This window comes from Physcomitrium patens, chromosome 22 (assembly GCF_059467195.1).
Source record: "Physcomitrium patens ecotype Gransden chromosome 22, ASM5946719v1, whole genome shotgun sequence".
Lineage (NCBI taxonomy): Eukaryota > Viridiplantae > Streptophyta > Bryopsida > Funariales > Funariaceae > Physcomitrium > Physcomitrium patens.
In genome coordinates, this window is record NC_143431.1 from 6,043,816 (window position 1) to 6,058,135 (window position 14,320).

Genomic DNA, 14,320 nt, shown 5'->3' on the forward strand with positions numbered 1-14,320 from the left:
CCACATGATCTCATGTACAAATACTACCCCATACGTAAACCAAATATCATGATAGCTTAAATGAGCATCAAGGACATGCCAGCCTCTACAAGCGTTACTCTAAACCTGTTCCCATCAACACTAGGGTAGTGTGCATGCATCATGGCGCGATCTACGATCCTGTGTTGAACACCCTCTAGCCCTATTATAAAGGCCACAAACGGTATTAGGAAGTGGGATGCAGTAATCTTAGCGACTGAGAGCATCTGAACGTCCCGTTTGCACTTCCAGAATCCCCTTCACTCTCGATTAGCCGTGGTCTTGACCAGAATATCAGGTGAAGCCAGCTCCCTCCGGTGAGAAATTTCTACTGTTTGCACAGTCTCTGCAGCTCTACTCGTTTCACTACAATTAGGTTGGGAGAGTTTGTGTATTTCTGCAGCGCTTGGCTTAGGTCGTACCTAGTGATTTTGGAAATACGTGGTTTCAAGTATTCAGATGATCAATCGGCGTACGGTGGGTTAGGGGATTATCTTAAGGACTAGGTTCCAATCTCAAACCGCCTTCGACTCGAAGCCTTCACTAGCTGTCAAAGATTTGGGGTCTGGCCGTTAATGAAAGCACGATATTTGCGTCAGAGCCACATCTGCGTCGACTGAGTGGGTGGTAATTGGGACCCTAAAACCTTTTGTTCAGATTGATAATGAGCGCCACTCACTCAACTCTTCGATGTATTCGGTTTTTGACGATCTACCGAGAACTACAATTATTCAAAACGTCATTTGATCAATAGAATGATATCGAGTCCTGAAGACTCTCCGCTAACATGGCATTTTCTACCATCACCTTTGATAATCAAGCCCTTCAGGATGTTGTGGGCCTCGAGTGGTTCGAGACTGGAAGCAAGAAGCCAAGCTGGCACTGGCTTGTAACGGACAACGTAAAGGTAATTCGATGATCAGCTTCGTGGGGAGCTTTGCCGGCTCCTTGGTGGTACTCCCGAAAGGCAATGAACTGCATTCAAAACGCAGTGCTCTTGACAGGCCTCAGCCTTGTGTTGTCGATGGGGTTGAGCAAGCGGCAATCCTTTACATTACTAGCATTGTTTAAAGGCGCAAGAGCTCATACAAGCAAGCATCGCATTTTCTTTGAACTCGTCGACGGACCTGCAGGGCCTCCACCGATACACGGACTGGTGGGGGTTGGAAGTTCCAGCCCGGCATTGGATGCAGTCTGGCTCCCTCCCAAACTGTGTGCATCATCTGAAGTTATTACCAACGTGAAATAGACCCGAAGCACGTCTTCACCTTCTGGAAGTGTAGAGCACAATGTTATTCCCCAGCAGTATTCCGTACCGTTGCTAGTTTACTGGCAGACGCTTTCGCAACTGCTTGACTGTGTCTGGTGGAAGTTACTGACCCCAGTGCTGCTGCTGCAATACAACAGACCAGTAATACGGTTGCAAAGACCGATGCATTAGAGTAAATGGCTTGTCGGATTTGCAGGGTACGAACAATGAAGTCAGAGACATGGCTTCACTTGTTTCGTCTGAGACATGCCGAAGGGACAGGAATTACGAGTTTAGCAGACAAGTTGTAAATGCAACGCATAATATAACGAGTCAATTTGTCTAGACGTCTCCGTCTCACAAAGGTCTCGATACTGTATCGAGTTCGGGTTTTTCAAAGCGCATGTTCAACCATGTGGCAACAACATCTCCGTGAATGATGTTGCCTTCACAGCGTGGGTGTCCCAGGCGTTCTAGAATCTTCTCTGCCTATCTTGGGGCAGCTTTCACCAATCTTGTAAAGTCCAGGAAAAGAAATTTAAAGGTGGATGGTAAAATTTAAGACGCTTGCTGTAAAATGTTTTTCTTTTGTTCACCGTTAAAATAAAATAAAATAAAACATCCCCTGCGTATGGTGTTTGCAGAACTAGCCTGACGACCCATCCTTCTTCCAAAACCTTGGGCAGTATCAGTTTGGGTTTAAATTCTGTTGATGACAAAAAACTTGAGTGCCATTACCTGCATAAGACGGGTATAATTACTATATACTCGTTGGGGGTTTCGCTAGAGCATTTCCACAACTAAGGAGGATCATCGTCTATGTTCCCTGTTGTGAGCCATCTCTTTCGCAACAATATAGGACTACGTGCGAAGACTGGACGAAGTGCTGGAGGTAGAGTTGCTGAAACAATTGTGAACAATCCCTCCATCGTAAAAGTCCTTCATGCCGTTATGAAGAGAGGCAAGTAAATGATTAAAGATCGGAAAGTCCACAGGACAGCAAAAAGATTTAAATCAATGAGATCTACATCCCATTCATTATACTACGAACATAACACCTCTATGGAAAATCTCCGATCCATTTGATATAGTAGCCTTGATCATGGAAAAAAATTATTACTTTCACAAAATGTCGAGAAACCACCAACTCAGTCCAGACGTTAAGACCACGAAATAATAACGCCGACATAGAAATAAAAGAAAAAAAAAGAAAAAAAAGAAAAAAAGAAAAGAAAAGAAAAGCATAGATAACGGAAACATAGCACCCATAGTGTCTAAATGTCAAACATTTGGACGGGCCAGGTCCTAACAACATTACTCGAAGAAACGGCACTAGTTTCCAAGGAAATATCTATACTACGATGCCTGTGGCTTCGAGCAATACTAATGCGTCCAGCTATTGCAGCTGCTGGGAAGTCTTCAGCACCCACTTTCCCTTTGTCGACTTTCTCGGAGCTATCATGTTTTCGTGACAATGCAATGGGCACTTTAAATGTAAGAATGGTCTGGGACCAATGAGTTCTAGGAGAATAGGGTGAAGTGGTCAACATGACTGGTTTATCTTTGCAAAATCGCTCTGAAAAGGGCGTGTCAAACCACACAACAAGCCCATGGCACCACGTCACATTGCTGAGCTCTTCGCTACTATGATCCCGAGGTGGCAGCAGCTCCAGCTTGAATTGTGCAGTGAAGTCTGTGTCATCTGCTACCATTGTGGCAAGGTCGAAGGACTGCCAGGGAAAAAAAACAGTCAACTCATGGGTCAAAGCAAAAGCTCAATGCAAACTTCAATAAAGCAACCTAAAGCGGTGAAGATTATTACCAACCAATAATTATGACTTACTGTTTTCTCTCTAGAAGGATGTACAGCCGGAATCACTTGGGCGTAAGCTACTTCACAACTAGAATTGACAAAGTTTGCACAACCTAATTCATGAATAAACTCATACATTCCCGAACGTAATAAGAGCACATGTTTAGATTGAAAGAATTAGAAGATACCTGAATGAGCGAAGACGTAGTTATCACATCCTTGCTATCGATAACGTCTATGATTGGAGCCTGAGTAGCATCACGAACCACTTCCTCTCCAACACACTTCATATCGAAGCCATACACATTTTCCCAGAAGGCCAGACTTGTTCCTCCTTTACCAAATCCAGCCAAATACTGAAACAGAAGCCAAAGTAGCCACATTATTACGATTACAAACCTCAGATTTTGCATGATTGAAGCCACTGAGAGTAAACCACGAGCTAGTGACCACGAAGCAGTAAAGGCACGTAAATTCCTACACATTGACTTACCATTTGCGCAGAGTCTGGAAGAATAGCACCACCACGTTTCAACCAGCGGTCACGAGCATGAAGCACAGACGGCAACATTGATTCGAAAAGTAAACAATATCCCATCCATTCGCTGACTAGGACATCAACCCCGCCAGCTTCAACAGGCATAGTTTCATCAAGTTCCTCAATCATGCCTGATACTACGGTTATTACACCTTTAGAATTACTCTCTGGATTCGTAGCATCTTTCAAGTAACCATTTGCCTTGGCTATCTGCAATGTATCACCAGCAATGAGTTAAACTCGTGGGGGACTAAGTACTGCCTTCTATGCAACTAACAAAGTACTTTCAAGAATTGAGTCATCCCTAAAAAATAATTCCCACAGATCGATAATTGACGTTAGAAAAGAGCTTCTCGCTTCTCGCTCCTCTCTTGCATGAGAATAAAAGTCGGAGACTGCTACATCACGGAACACAGGAGAAAAACCTCAAACACATACTCAAACGCATCTCCTGTCTAACAGAGATGAGTACCTGTGTAGCCACAGAGGCCATTTTTGAACTTCCATCTATCGCAATAACCTTTGAAGCTCCGGCCTGTGCAGCAAACAAACTGTGGAGGAACTATGAATAAACAACCATTTCAGGAACTTAAAATGTCCAATACGTCAAAGATGACAGTGAAGCGCCATTGACTCTATACCCCGCAAGCGTTAGGTTTTCAAGAGTTGAAGTATAACCTTCTCAATCATACAACTACGCCATTTTACTATCAAAACTTAACTATTCCAGAGTTGTACTACCAAGAAAGATACAATATCGTAATAGATGTTGAAGCACCCAGGTACTTGAGTAGCCACTAAACTGACTGCTTCAGAAACCCATAAGAGTCTTAAAAATCGCAGTGAAGAAACAATGATGGTCAAGACAAGAAAGCAAATATATTGATGTACCTGAGAATGCCTGTACCACAACCAACATCCATGACCACTGCGTTCTTCAGCAAAGTCGGATTCGCAACAATGGCATCTCGATAAGCATCCGTTCGAACCTGCACAAATTGGAGACATACTTACCCACTTAAATGTACAATCGTGGTCATAAAAAAAACAGAGAAGTATGAATAAGACCACTATACACTACCTCAATTAAACGCAATTACTACCCAAATCTCGTGATGAGACACAGCTTAGAATTGTAGACCGAAGCTCCAGACTTAGTGGTCCGTACCTTATCAGAAAGCATCTCTCGATGAATGCCAAAGGCGCTGTAAGAACCAAAATAGTCCTTATTCACATTTCGTGCCTCTCTTTTAGCTACCTCAGCAAACGTAACCTTGAGATCCTTCTTGTTCTTTTTGTTGGGGAGCTTTGACTCTAATTCGATCTCTTTTTGGTCATCCACAGCTATGGCATCAGGAGGCCCATCATCTTGTAGTGGTGCGCCTGAAGAAGAATAAGACGGGACATCAGAGGTTGAAGAGACATCCACTGGGCTGACAAGTTCTTCACGGATGTCTTCGCCCAGAGACTGAAAGAACTTTGTTAGATCGGCAAGTTCACTTGTCCCTACATTCCCTGTCCCCGCGGGAGCCTTCATCTCTGTCGAGTTGGAAGATTCGCTGTGGGAGTTGCCTTCCAAAAGATCTCGCAATGCTGAGGTTTTATCCGCAGCATTAAACTCTTCTACATCGTCGTCGTCTCCCTCGTCGTCAAAAGAGTACAGTAGAGAGTCGTTCTTCAAGAACGGCGTGAGAAATTTATCGTCTTTCCACGCAGGCGTGCCGCTAGGATTTGGTCCTTTTGACTTCGTGACCATCGACACACCCGCGTCCTCCCGAATAGACTGCTGCAACTCCAGGCTAGATTCAGCACTCCATGCTTCAGTTTCAGCCACCTAGAGATTGGGATGCAGTGATGATTGAGAGAGTCAAGATTTCGAACGCGTATTTTCACCAATTACGAAGAACTATACCACTGGAAGGCTACACCTAACTGGCAGATTGACGGGAAATATAATCTAAAACTGAAGGCCAGAATTTATCAAGAAATTATAAAAGAAAACACATAAAAATTGAGAAAGTGTCCATTTAGTTTTAAAACCAAACATCCAATACTTAGACACTGAAAAATATGTGAGTCATCGGTAATGACTGCGCAATAAACTTCATTGAACCTGCAAAATCCGGTTACTCAGCCTTTAATCAAAGTTCAGACTTAACGTTTGTGCCCATGCTCAGCGCACCTCCACAGATTTGCACGATCTTTCTACCCACAGAAAATCCCTTCTTAACCTGATTAAGCGCATTTCACTTGTCCCCGGAACTTCCATTACTTGACCAGGACACAATATTTCAGCCCTTACTGCGATTCTCTACAATCCCCGGACAGACATTCTATTTGAGCTGCGATAACTGGTGACATTTTTCTGTGTAACCCGCGACAGTGCTGAATAGAACTATCTCACTAAGAGGGAGAATACTAAGAGGAAGCAAAGACCTTGGAGCGTATGAAGTTGATGAGACGAAGAGTATCGTAAAAATCAAGACCAGCGTCGGCCCGAAGCTTGAGAAAATCAAAGAAGTGCACTTCCGAACAGTGCTGGAAGACATCCCTGGAGGTTGGCAGCTCCGCGTTACAGAAAAGACATTTCATAGCTTCGTCTTCGTCACCCTCTTCTTCTTGCCCCGCTGCTTGCCATTCTTCCCAGTCTCCATTATCCTCTTCGTCGCTGTCTATCTCCGGCGGAGGTAACTTCGACGCAGCCATCGTTGCGACTACCGCTTGCGAATGAGATACTGGCAATCACAGGTGCCACACTACCAAGGAACGAACACCCAAAATCCACAACTACGCAAACTTAAGCGTTAGGGTTTTGTCATAGTTCCTCTACGTTGAAGTAAACACACAAACCACAGTAGACAAGCAAGAGGGTTTAGGGTTTAAGAGGCTACCCTATTTCCACCTATCTACACTTCAGGTACATACTTTCTATCCCTAACCTAAGTCAGTAACTTAGGAACCTGTAAAAGAAACAGAGGTTTATGACCATTGTCATAACACTTTCTTGTTTCGATGAGGGGCTGCGAAATTTACATTCGCTAATTTAAGCTAGAGGAGTGGCACTAAATTTGTTAAAAGTTTGTGAAGATACACTTCTGATAGGTCGGAACTCAAACTGCACTGTGGGATAGCACTGGATATGAGATTTAATCTCGTGGGCGATCAACGATTTCTTCCTGCAGGTAGACCCAATCCGCATCACGAGGCTGTTACCCTCATTCCAGATATTATACTCAATCTGTTCTTCAACCGAAGCTCCACTCTCTTGTGGTTCGCCTCTGAGGCCTCTTGGCAGCATATGGTCTTGAAAACACGCTTAGGCTTCATGAGTTCCATATCCACAGAGACTTCACATGCTTCAAAATGCCACAAGCCCCTCCCACGCATGAGACTTGTTTCCCCAATGAGGAGACGAACGCTTGGCTTTAAAATAGAGAAGCGAGCTGCTGCGAAATTTAAGAGAAAAAATGTCTTGTGGCCAATCAGTAGAGCTGTGGAGATGGACTAAGTCTCTGGATCTCGTAAGATTGCCAACAAGCTCGCCGCAGCTAAGTTGTTGAAAGAGGTTACAGGAGTACCCATAGAGCACAGTTCAGAAGGTATATGCATCTTTTATGACCAGGTGAGTAGTGTGGCTGAGAATACTTTTTCTCTGATCCCTCATGGTTCCAAGAATGTGAATCCTTATCCAGATTGGTGTAATGAGCAGCCTCCTTGTCTTCATATGTTTCCTAGCACAATGCAATGGAGCAGCAATACTGTTCATCGTTATGAAAGGAATGGATCAGTTGCAACTATTGCATGGAATATGTGAACATTGCATATGCTACTGAGTCAATGTTTTGATGAGATATCTAATCATGTATGACAATTAAATATGCAATGAATATATATGATCTACTGTGTTGCCAATGTAGTTGAATCCGAATTTCGACTGTGACCTATGAGCATGCACGAGGTAAGGGGATATGTCTGGTCTGATTAATCTTTTGCAATGTCAAGAATTATTCAAGGTATAAACTCCAATTGTACGGGCTTCATTAAGTTAATGGGTGTTCTCTTCTTTATTAAAAAATGGTTAAGAAGAAAACATAAGGTTTCATGGTATACTCCGTTCTAGTATGCGCATACATCCACCGTCAAGGTTTCAATGAGATACAAGATTAATCAGCTGAGGTCCCTAAGGGAAACCTGATCTACAACTCAAAGGAGTCGGCATATCTTCTTTAAGGCCGCTGCTCTGAGCTGAAATAATAATGATATTCCACAATAAAAATCTACATACTTCAAAAAGCTTGATCATGTGTACAAGGCTTAGAGCTTGGCTTCCTCCTTCCAATAATGCTTGCTTAGTCACTTTCGACTGGCTTACCTGGTAAACGCGACAAAAGCTGTGATTAGACAATGAACTATCAAGCAAAAAATACCTGCCAAACATGAGGGGATAATGACTGCTTCAAGCCAAAGCTTTCACCCATTTCAAAGAGGTGAGAACTAACCATGCAAACGCTTGACAAATCGAGAAAACTCTTTGAAATTGTGTTCTTTCATGAGCTCGTCACTCAGTCTCAAGTAGGTGAAGGCAACCAAGTGTCGGCCATCAGGGTCTTTCTCAGGTTTAGCATTCTCCAGAATTTTGTTGTATCCTTGTCGGTCAAAGCAGCCAAGTGCATTCTCACTAGCAACCGAGATGCCCGCGTCCCAGGCCGCATTCAGGACCTGCATCCGAAATGGCGTATTAAGAATATAGCCTTAAAAAGATCCCAGAAGTGACACCAATTGTGGACTGATTGTTGTAAATCTACACCTAATACTTAGGAGGCAACCATGCGCTTCAGAATTTTGAATGCTAGATCTTTTAAGACTGACCTGCCAAACAAGCCCTTCGGGATCAGCCAAAGCTTCAGGGTAGCCTTTTGCTTGTGCTAGGGTACGAAGCTCAACGCAAGTGAAATTGAACGAAGCGCCATGCTTAGCCAACATTTGTGCAATTGCTGCATAACCATCGCGGTTGGCAGGATTGTAGAATCCAGCTGCAAGCTCCGCCGCATGGCTAGCTGTTTTATACCACCAATGAATTCCAGACACCTGCATACAGCTCGAAAGAAATATGGAAACAGAATTAAGTGAAGTAGCGCATAAAATGCCACGTTTTTGGGATCTCTGAAAGAATTGCTATTTTATTCACAACATACATGGCCAAAACAAAACATAAGCTAATTTACTACCATATCAAAGCTCTTGTTTAGACAAATTAGGATGCCTAATGTAAGTACTTAAGGATAGAACCCACCTTCGCGGCAATTTTCACACCCTCGAAGGCGATGTTTGCAAATGTTAAGACTCGGTCCCCGTGTTGAATTAGGACATCTGAGTACCATTTCAGGAAGAAGCGTCCGTAGTAGCTGTCGTAGTCTCCTCCGTCTCTGAAAAACTCAGTGTCTTGTGGTCGAGAATTGTACTCCCCTGCATTGCTAGGAGGTTTGGTCCAATGAGAGTGCCCTCGTGCTTCAGCTGCTTTTCGCAAATCCTCCAAAAGGTACTTGTCGTAACACTGCAAACCACCAAAAATGAATAACCAAAACGCGGAACAAAAATAAAGGAGACAGATTAACGTACAAACTCAGAAATGCTGACATGAAACATACATCTTTTTTTAAAAAAATCAAAAAATCAAAAAACAATACAAAACTCGCTTATATTTAAGGCATTGATATGGTCCCTAACAGTATCTAGTGAATACCTGGAATTCACCTATCCCGGGATACTTCCACCCACGCGTTTCAGGGTAGGAGGGGTATCGAAGCTCACCACAAGCACCTAACCCAATTTCTATTTCAGTTATAGTTTTGTCCATGAAGAATTCGTCCATTTCTTGCCGAAAGCTTCTCATGTAATCATAATAAACCTGAAACAGTGAGTTCTTCATGCAATGAGTACGTTATATTTTGGCACATCTTTGCACGAGTTCTAAAAGCCCGAGCATATGCTACAAGCAAATTTATAATAGAGTGCAGATTCAACCTCAAGAGCTGTTCGACCCCGCAGAACTCGAACTTTATCCACACCCCAAGTAAGACACTCTGGGTTAACCACACCGCTCTTGTCTGTGAAGAAAATGTCAGGATTGTCTTTGCCAATGTCTAGAACCCACTGAGGAATAGGGATGTAAACGTCATCGCCTACGTTACCACCACATTGATGGAACGACATAACCACCTTACACCGAAAAAAGTTCAAAAGATCCGTCACGGCACGACTGATTTATGTACAGAAATTGTTATGAAATGAAACATGAAATATGTAGAAAATTAAAAACTAAGAAAAACATGTACAGTTTCTTTAAGCAACTTAACCACATATGAAAAATAGATAAATAATGTTATTTGAAATCTCTAAAAATTAAAAAATAAAATGAAAAGAAACAAGTACAAGCGTGTACCTGTAATTTAAGGCCGCAGTCGCGAACCATAGTAAATAGCTGCCTATATCCAGACCAGTCATAATGCTGGGGTTCTTTGCCTTCCACCAAACCCCACCAACAATCTACCATAACTCCATCCACTTCAGCTGTCTTCAACGCATTGAACTTTTGTCTTAAATCGTCTGGATTCGTTACTTTGTTATCGTGACCGATTGTGCCCAGCTGCTCAAGAAATACAACTGTTAGCGTACAACACGATATTAAGTAACACAGGCGTAAGTAAGATGAAAAATCATGACTTCATGCTCCAGATTCAAAAGCCCAAGAGGTTCCGCACCTGTAGATTGCATGTCAGGTTTGCATCTGGGAACACAAAGATTTAAAGAAAAACCATGATTTTTAAAAAGAGGTACTTGTTTGTTGCGCAGGTCACGTGAATCGAACAGCGAAGTTTAACACAATGTGATGAAGCATCAGTGTAATAAACCATGTTGGCTGGATCTCCTTGGAATTACAATGTAAAATCTAAGGGAAGAGTCAGAACAAGAAGAGCATGCTTACTGGTAGCATAACATAGATAGGGATATTTGGTGTCCCTGTAAAATCTCGCTCAACAGTAGGCTGCAGATCCTCAGTCACTTCTTCGATCTGCACAGAAACAAGTGCATGCTATGCATCTTAGAGAGAATGTCAATTAAATCTAGCAGCGAGGCTCCTCAAGACAGAGAAGCCAATACACACATGAAGATGTAAACCCGAATGCCATAAAACGAAGCGCAGGCCCATAGTGTATATCTCCTGAAAATTTCTCATTGTTGGACCAATTGACTACAATTGCGGGGTGGAACATTGGTCCTCTGTAGCACATTGCGATAAAAATTAGTGAAATCATCTCTGCGGTGGTGACTTTAACGCCAGCAGTCTATTGAGACTTCGTTACAATTCCTAATTGGTCATTTCCTCTACATTGCTGAAGGATTGACGACAAAGTTTAAATAGTACTCCATTTGTGTGATTATGGATGAATCAATCTGCTCGAATTTCAAATTACCAGTTGGTTCTCTCCCTAGCTATTACAATTGAAACAGGGCAAGGGCTTGAGACCCTGAACCACGAAGTGCATAATGTTTGAAGTTATTTGAGCAATGAACAGAGCACTCCAATCACAATTAAATTCCTGTAACATCTACACTTGGCCTCTTCCGGGATAATGCGTACCCCTCTTCATACACGAGGATGTTTCCTAACAACATACACCAGTTGCAACTAGAATCCTCGATCACATCGTACTACATTATACTGCACAGACTGATGTGAAGACATCGCATGTCAGATAACACTGCCAAATCCATGTATGCAACGTCTGAGAAGGACACAACCACACCACAAGGATCAAAGTCCTGAAGGGGCAGTAGGCAGGGAGCCTTACCTCGAGATCTTTCAAGGTAGAAGTCCCATCGACCTCCGGAAGCTTCTCAACCTCGACAGCCCGACACCAAACCCCCCGACCCCGCTTAGAACCCTCGCGTAACTGTCCCGAAGTAGAAATCGCTGCTGGACTAAAATGGGTCCACGAATGGGAAAAAACGCCCCATTGCACCGACCGTGATTCCGGCAGCCTGAGATTACTGCATTGGCTGAACTTCGTGCAACCAACAAATTCAGACGATTTGGCGGGCACAAGGCCAACGGTTAGCAATTGTAACCCGGACATTGCTCTACTCTTCCTCTCAATAAGCTAAGAACAAACTGACCCTCCAAGATCACCGAAGAAATGACACCTTCCACAGGACAGAGATTAATCCCTCTACTTCCTTGTATCCAAAAACTTCCTAGAATGTCATTCCGTATCCACCATAGCCAATGCAACGACCAGGGAGTAAAGCCAGCACCCCAGCTCCCCTGTACCTGATTGCGAAATGCAAGCAGACACTCTCTCCTCTGGTCACAAACCCCAGCAACCCATCACGACCGAATCTCGCAGGCTACAAGACATCCAGCAACTGACATGGATTTATCAAGCAAGCACCAGGATACGCTCTCTTAACGATACACATTCCTCATTCTCTCACATTCTATACCGTCCGATGACGAATTTGCCTCCAAGCGAAGTGGGACCCAGAAAAATATCCACCGCAGCTCGTTTGGAAGCATGGGACATTGACGACCACTGCTCCTACGCCTGACCGTCCAAACAAGAAACTGTTGACGTGAATATCGCCACCAATAAAATTGGTTGCATGAATGTTTCACGCGACTTTACCAATGACCATCCATCTCAAAAAACCCTACAGCGATCCACCAGTGACGCATTGTCACGTGTGGGCCACTTGGCAGACTATTAAGCTGCTCAATATGGACCAGCAACGTGGCAGACAAAACGGCACAGATGCAGCGATGAAGGACTGAGTGATGGCTGTGCAATATACCGCAGAATAGTATACAGTATCTCCTAGGCTGGGTGTCGGCTTAGGCCTCTACTTCTGCTCACAGCCCTGCGCTGATTTTGCAAGTTCCTTCGTTGTGAGCGGATGGTTGTCCACGCGGACGAGGTTGATTTCAGTCTCTGCAAAATATTCGATGCTGTCGAAACAAGTTCAGGGTTTTGTGTGGGGATCTGTTAGAGTGATCACCCTCATCGCTTATTTCAACCCCTATCGATTTTTGCCAAGTTTGGATATTTTTGTGTGGAGGGCTACTTGATGCCAAAAACAATGAATACAATTTTCAACTTCTCTTGCAATTCTCTATCTTTTTTGGTTCCATAGTTAATTTTTTCATCTTTAATAATTAAGAATATTACCTTTCAAACTCCCTAAAAAGCTTCTTAGGTTGCAAATTCTTGTTAGGCCACTCAATCCATTCCAAAAATGGTTTCTTGATAATACAATCAATGTCTTCTAAAAAATATTTGTCCTTGAATGCATCTAAAAATGTCTTCTATGAATCTCCAAAATGCTCCATAATTGATTTAATATATTTTATTATCTTTAATATTGTAGCATGTCCAAATAGCTCAATCATCTTCTTTTTGGAAATTCAATTCAATTCTATTTCTTATACATAACATCTCAAATACTTTGAAATGTCTCTTCCATAAAATTGGTCAATTTTATTATCTTCAACTTGTAATGCTTTGGTTGTTAAAGTCTCTTTGTAATTATTGCCCTATTATTATTGCATAAATAATGTAAATGCTTGAAACATATTTGCAGTGTTTGGATCAAAGTATATATCATGTCCACCAATAGAAAATCTACTTAAAACTCCACTTGAAGATCCACTTGAAGCTCTACCCAAAGCTCCATCAAAAACTCCAAATTCAACCTTCTTATCTTTTTGCACCATCAATTCTAAATAACCACAAATATAATCCAATACCTTCCACTCCAAATTTTCATATTAGGTTCACCACTTATGTCGTAATATATTTTGTCTTATTTGAAAATGCATCGGACACTTGGCAGTTGAAGATGAAGTTATGTTTATAAATATTGAAGAAACTCTAATAGGTTTCATCCATATAAGAAAAATGAAACTCGAATTTTAATTCAAAAGTACTTAAAACCAATACAAATTACTCAAAAATACTCTTTTTGTAACTTCAACCATATATAAACTCTAATTGCCTTATTACTTTCATAATTAGATAATTTTGATTTCTCTTTGCAAGCCTTAATCCTAATTAGTGAGCTTTGATGAGCTATAATTCTTAATCTAACTATCCACTTGATGCAAAATTTTGCATACATATGCCACTATAAGTCTTCTATATACTTAAAAAAATTTAGTCCAATCCAACTCACAAATTGTGAGAAAAAGTCCAAAAACTACATTAATGTTATTTAGCTGCCAACTCAAAAGTTGATGTAAATATTCTAGTGGCAATTTCTCCTTCTTCAATCATTAACTTCAACTCAAAAATGGTGTGTAGTTTGATCTTAAAGTCTTCTAATACTATGCCAAATTTCACCTTAATCCAACTAGTAGATCTTCAGATATCATAGAAACTCTATCTAATTCCAAACTACTAACTTTTAATACCTTCTTGTACCAAAATCCAAATATCTCCTAATTCCACTATTAGATTAATATAAAATATTATACATACTTAGCACACTTAATTAACCAAGCACTATCAAATTTTGAAGTATAGATATAATATCAATTGCACAAACTAGCCAATAGTGCTAGCCCTAATTGTATTGCATAAATCCCAAGTCATTGATACGAATCCTTATTTTGAACAATAATTGTAAAGTTATTCTAAACCCTATG

At 41.8% G+C, this 14,320-nt stretch overlaps 2 protein-coding genes across 3 annotated transcripts; both read right to left on the minus strand.

Annotated features, from left to right (window-relative positions):
• Positions 1-2,363: 2,363 nt before the first annotated feature.
• On the minus strand, positions 2,364-6,651 carry LOC112274905 (putative protein arginine N-methyltransferase 3). Its single transcript, XM_024504756.3, has 7 exons — positions 6,055-6,651; positions 4,787-5,452; positions 4,510-4,607; positions 4,091-4,169; positions 3,574-3,828; positions 3,269-3,436; positions 2,364-2,997 (listed from the first exon to the last, which is right to left on the minus strand). Exons 1-7 carry the CDS (start codon positions 6,322-6,324, stop codon positions 2,542-2,544), a joined length of 1,992 nt encoding a protein of 663 aa, XP_024360524.1. The 5' UTR covers positions 6,325-6,651; the 3' UTR covers positions 2,364-2,541.
• A 1,007-nt stretch (positions 6,652-7,658) lies between these two features.
• LOC112274906 (beta-amylase 2, chloroplastic) lies at positions 7,659-12,046 on the minus strand. 2 transcript variants are annotated; one of them, XM_073530155.2, is made up of 10 exons: positions 11,951-12,046; positions 11,472-11,679; positions 10,604-10,690; positions 10,061-10,264; positions 9,643-9,837; positions 9,362-9,526; positions 8,912-9,172; positions 8,488-8,706; positions 8,118-8,337; positions 7,659-7,990 (listed from the first exon to the last, which is right to left on the minus strand). In XM_073530155.2, the coding sequence occupies exons 3-10, from the start codon at positions 10,610-10,612 to the stop codon at positions 7,968-7,970; spliced, it is 1,296 nt and encodes a 431-aa protein (XP_073386256.2). In that variant the 5' UTR covers positions 10,613-10,690; positions 11,472-11,679; positions 11,951-12,046; the 3' UTR covers positions 7,659-7,967. The 2 variants fall into 2 exon arrangements, with proteins under 2 accessions (XP_073386256.2, XP_090102360.1); XM_090246234.1 differs by lacking the exon at positions 11,951-12,046 and having other exon boundaries at positions 11,472-11,895.
• Positions 12,047-14,320: the final 2,274 nt, after the last annotated feature.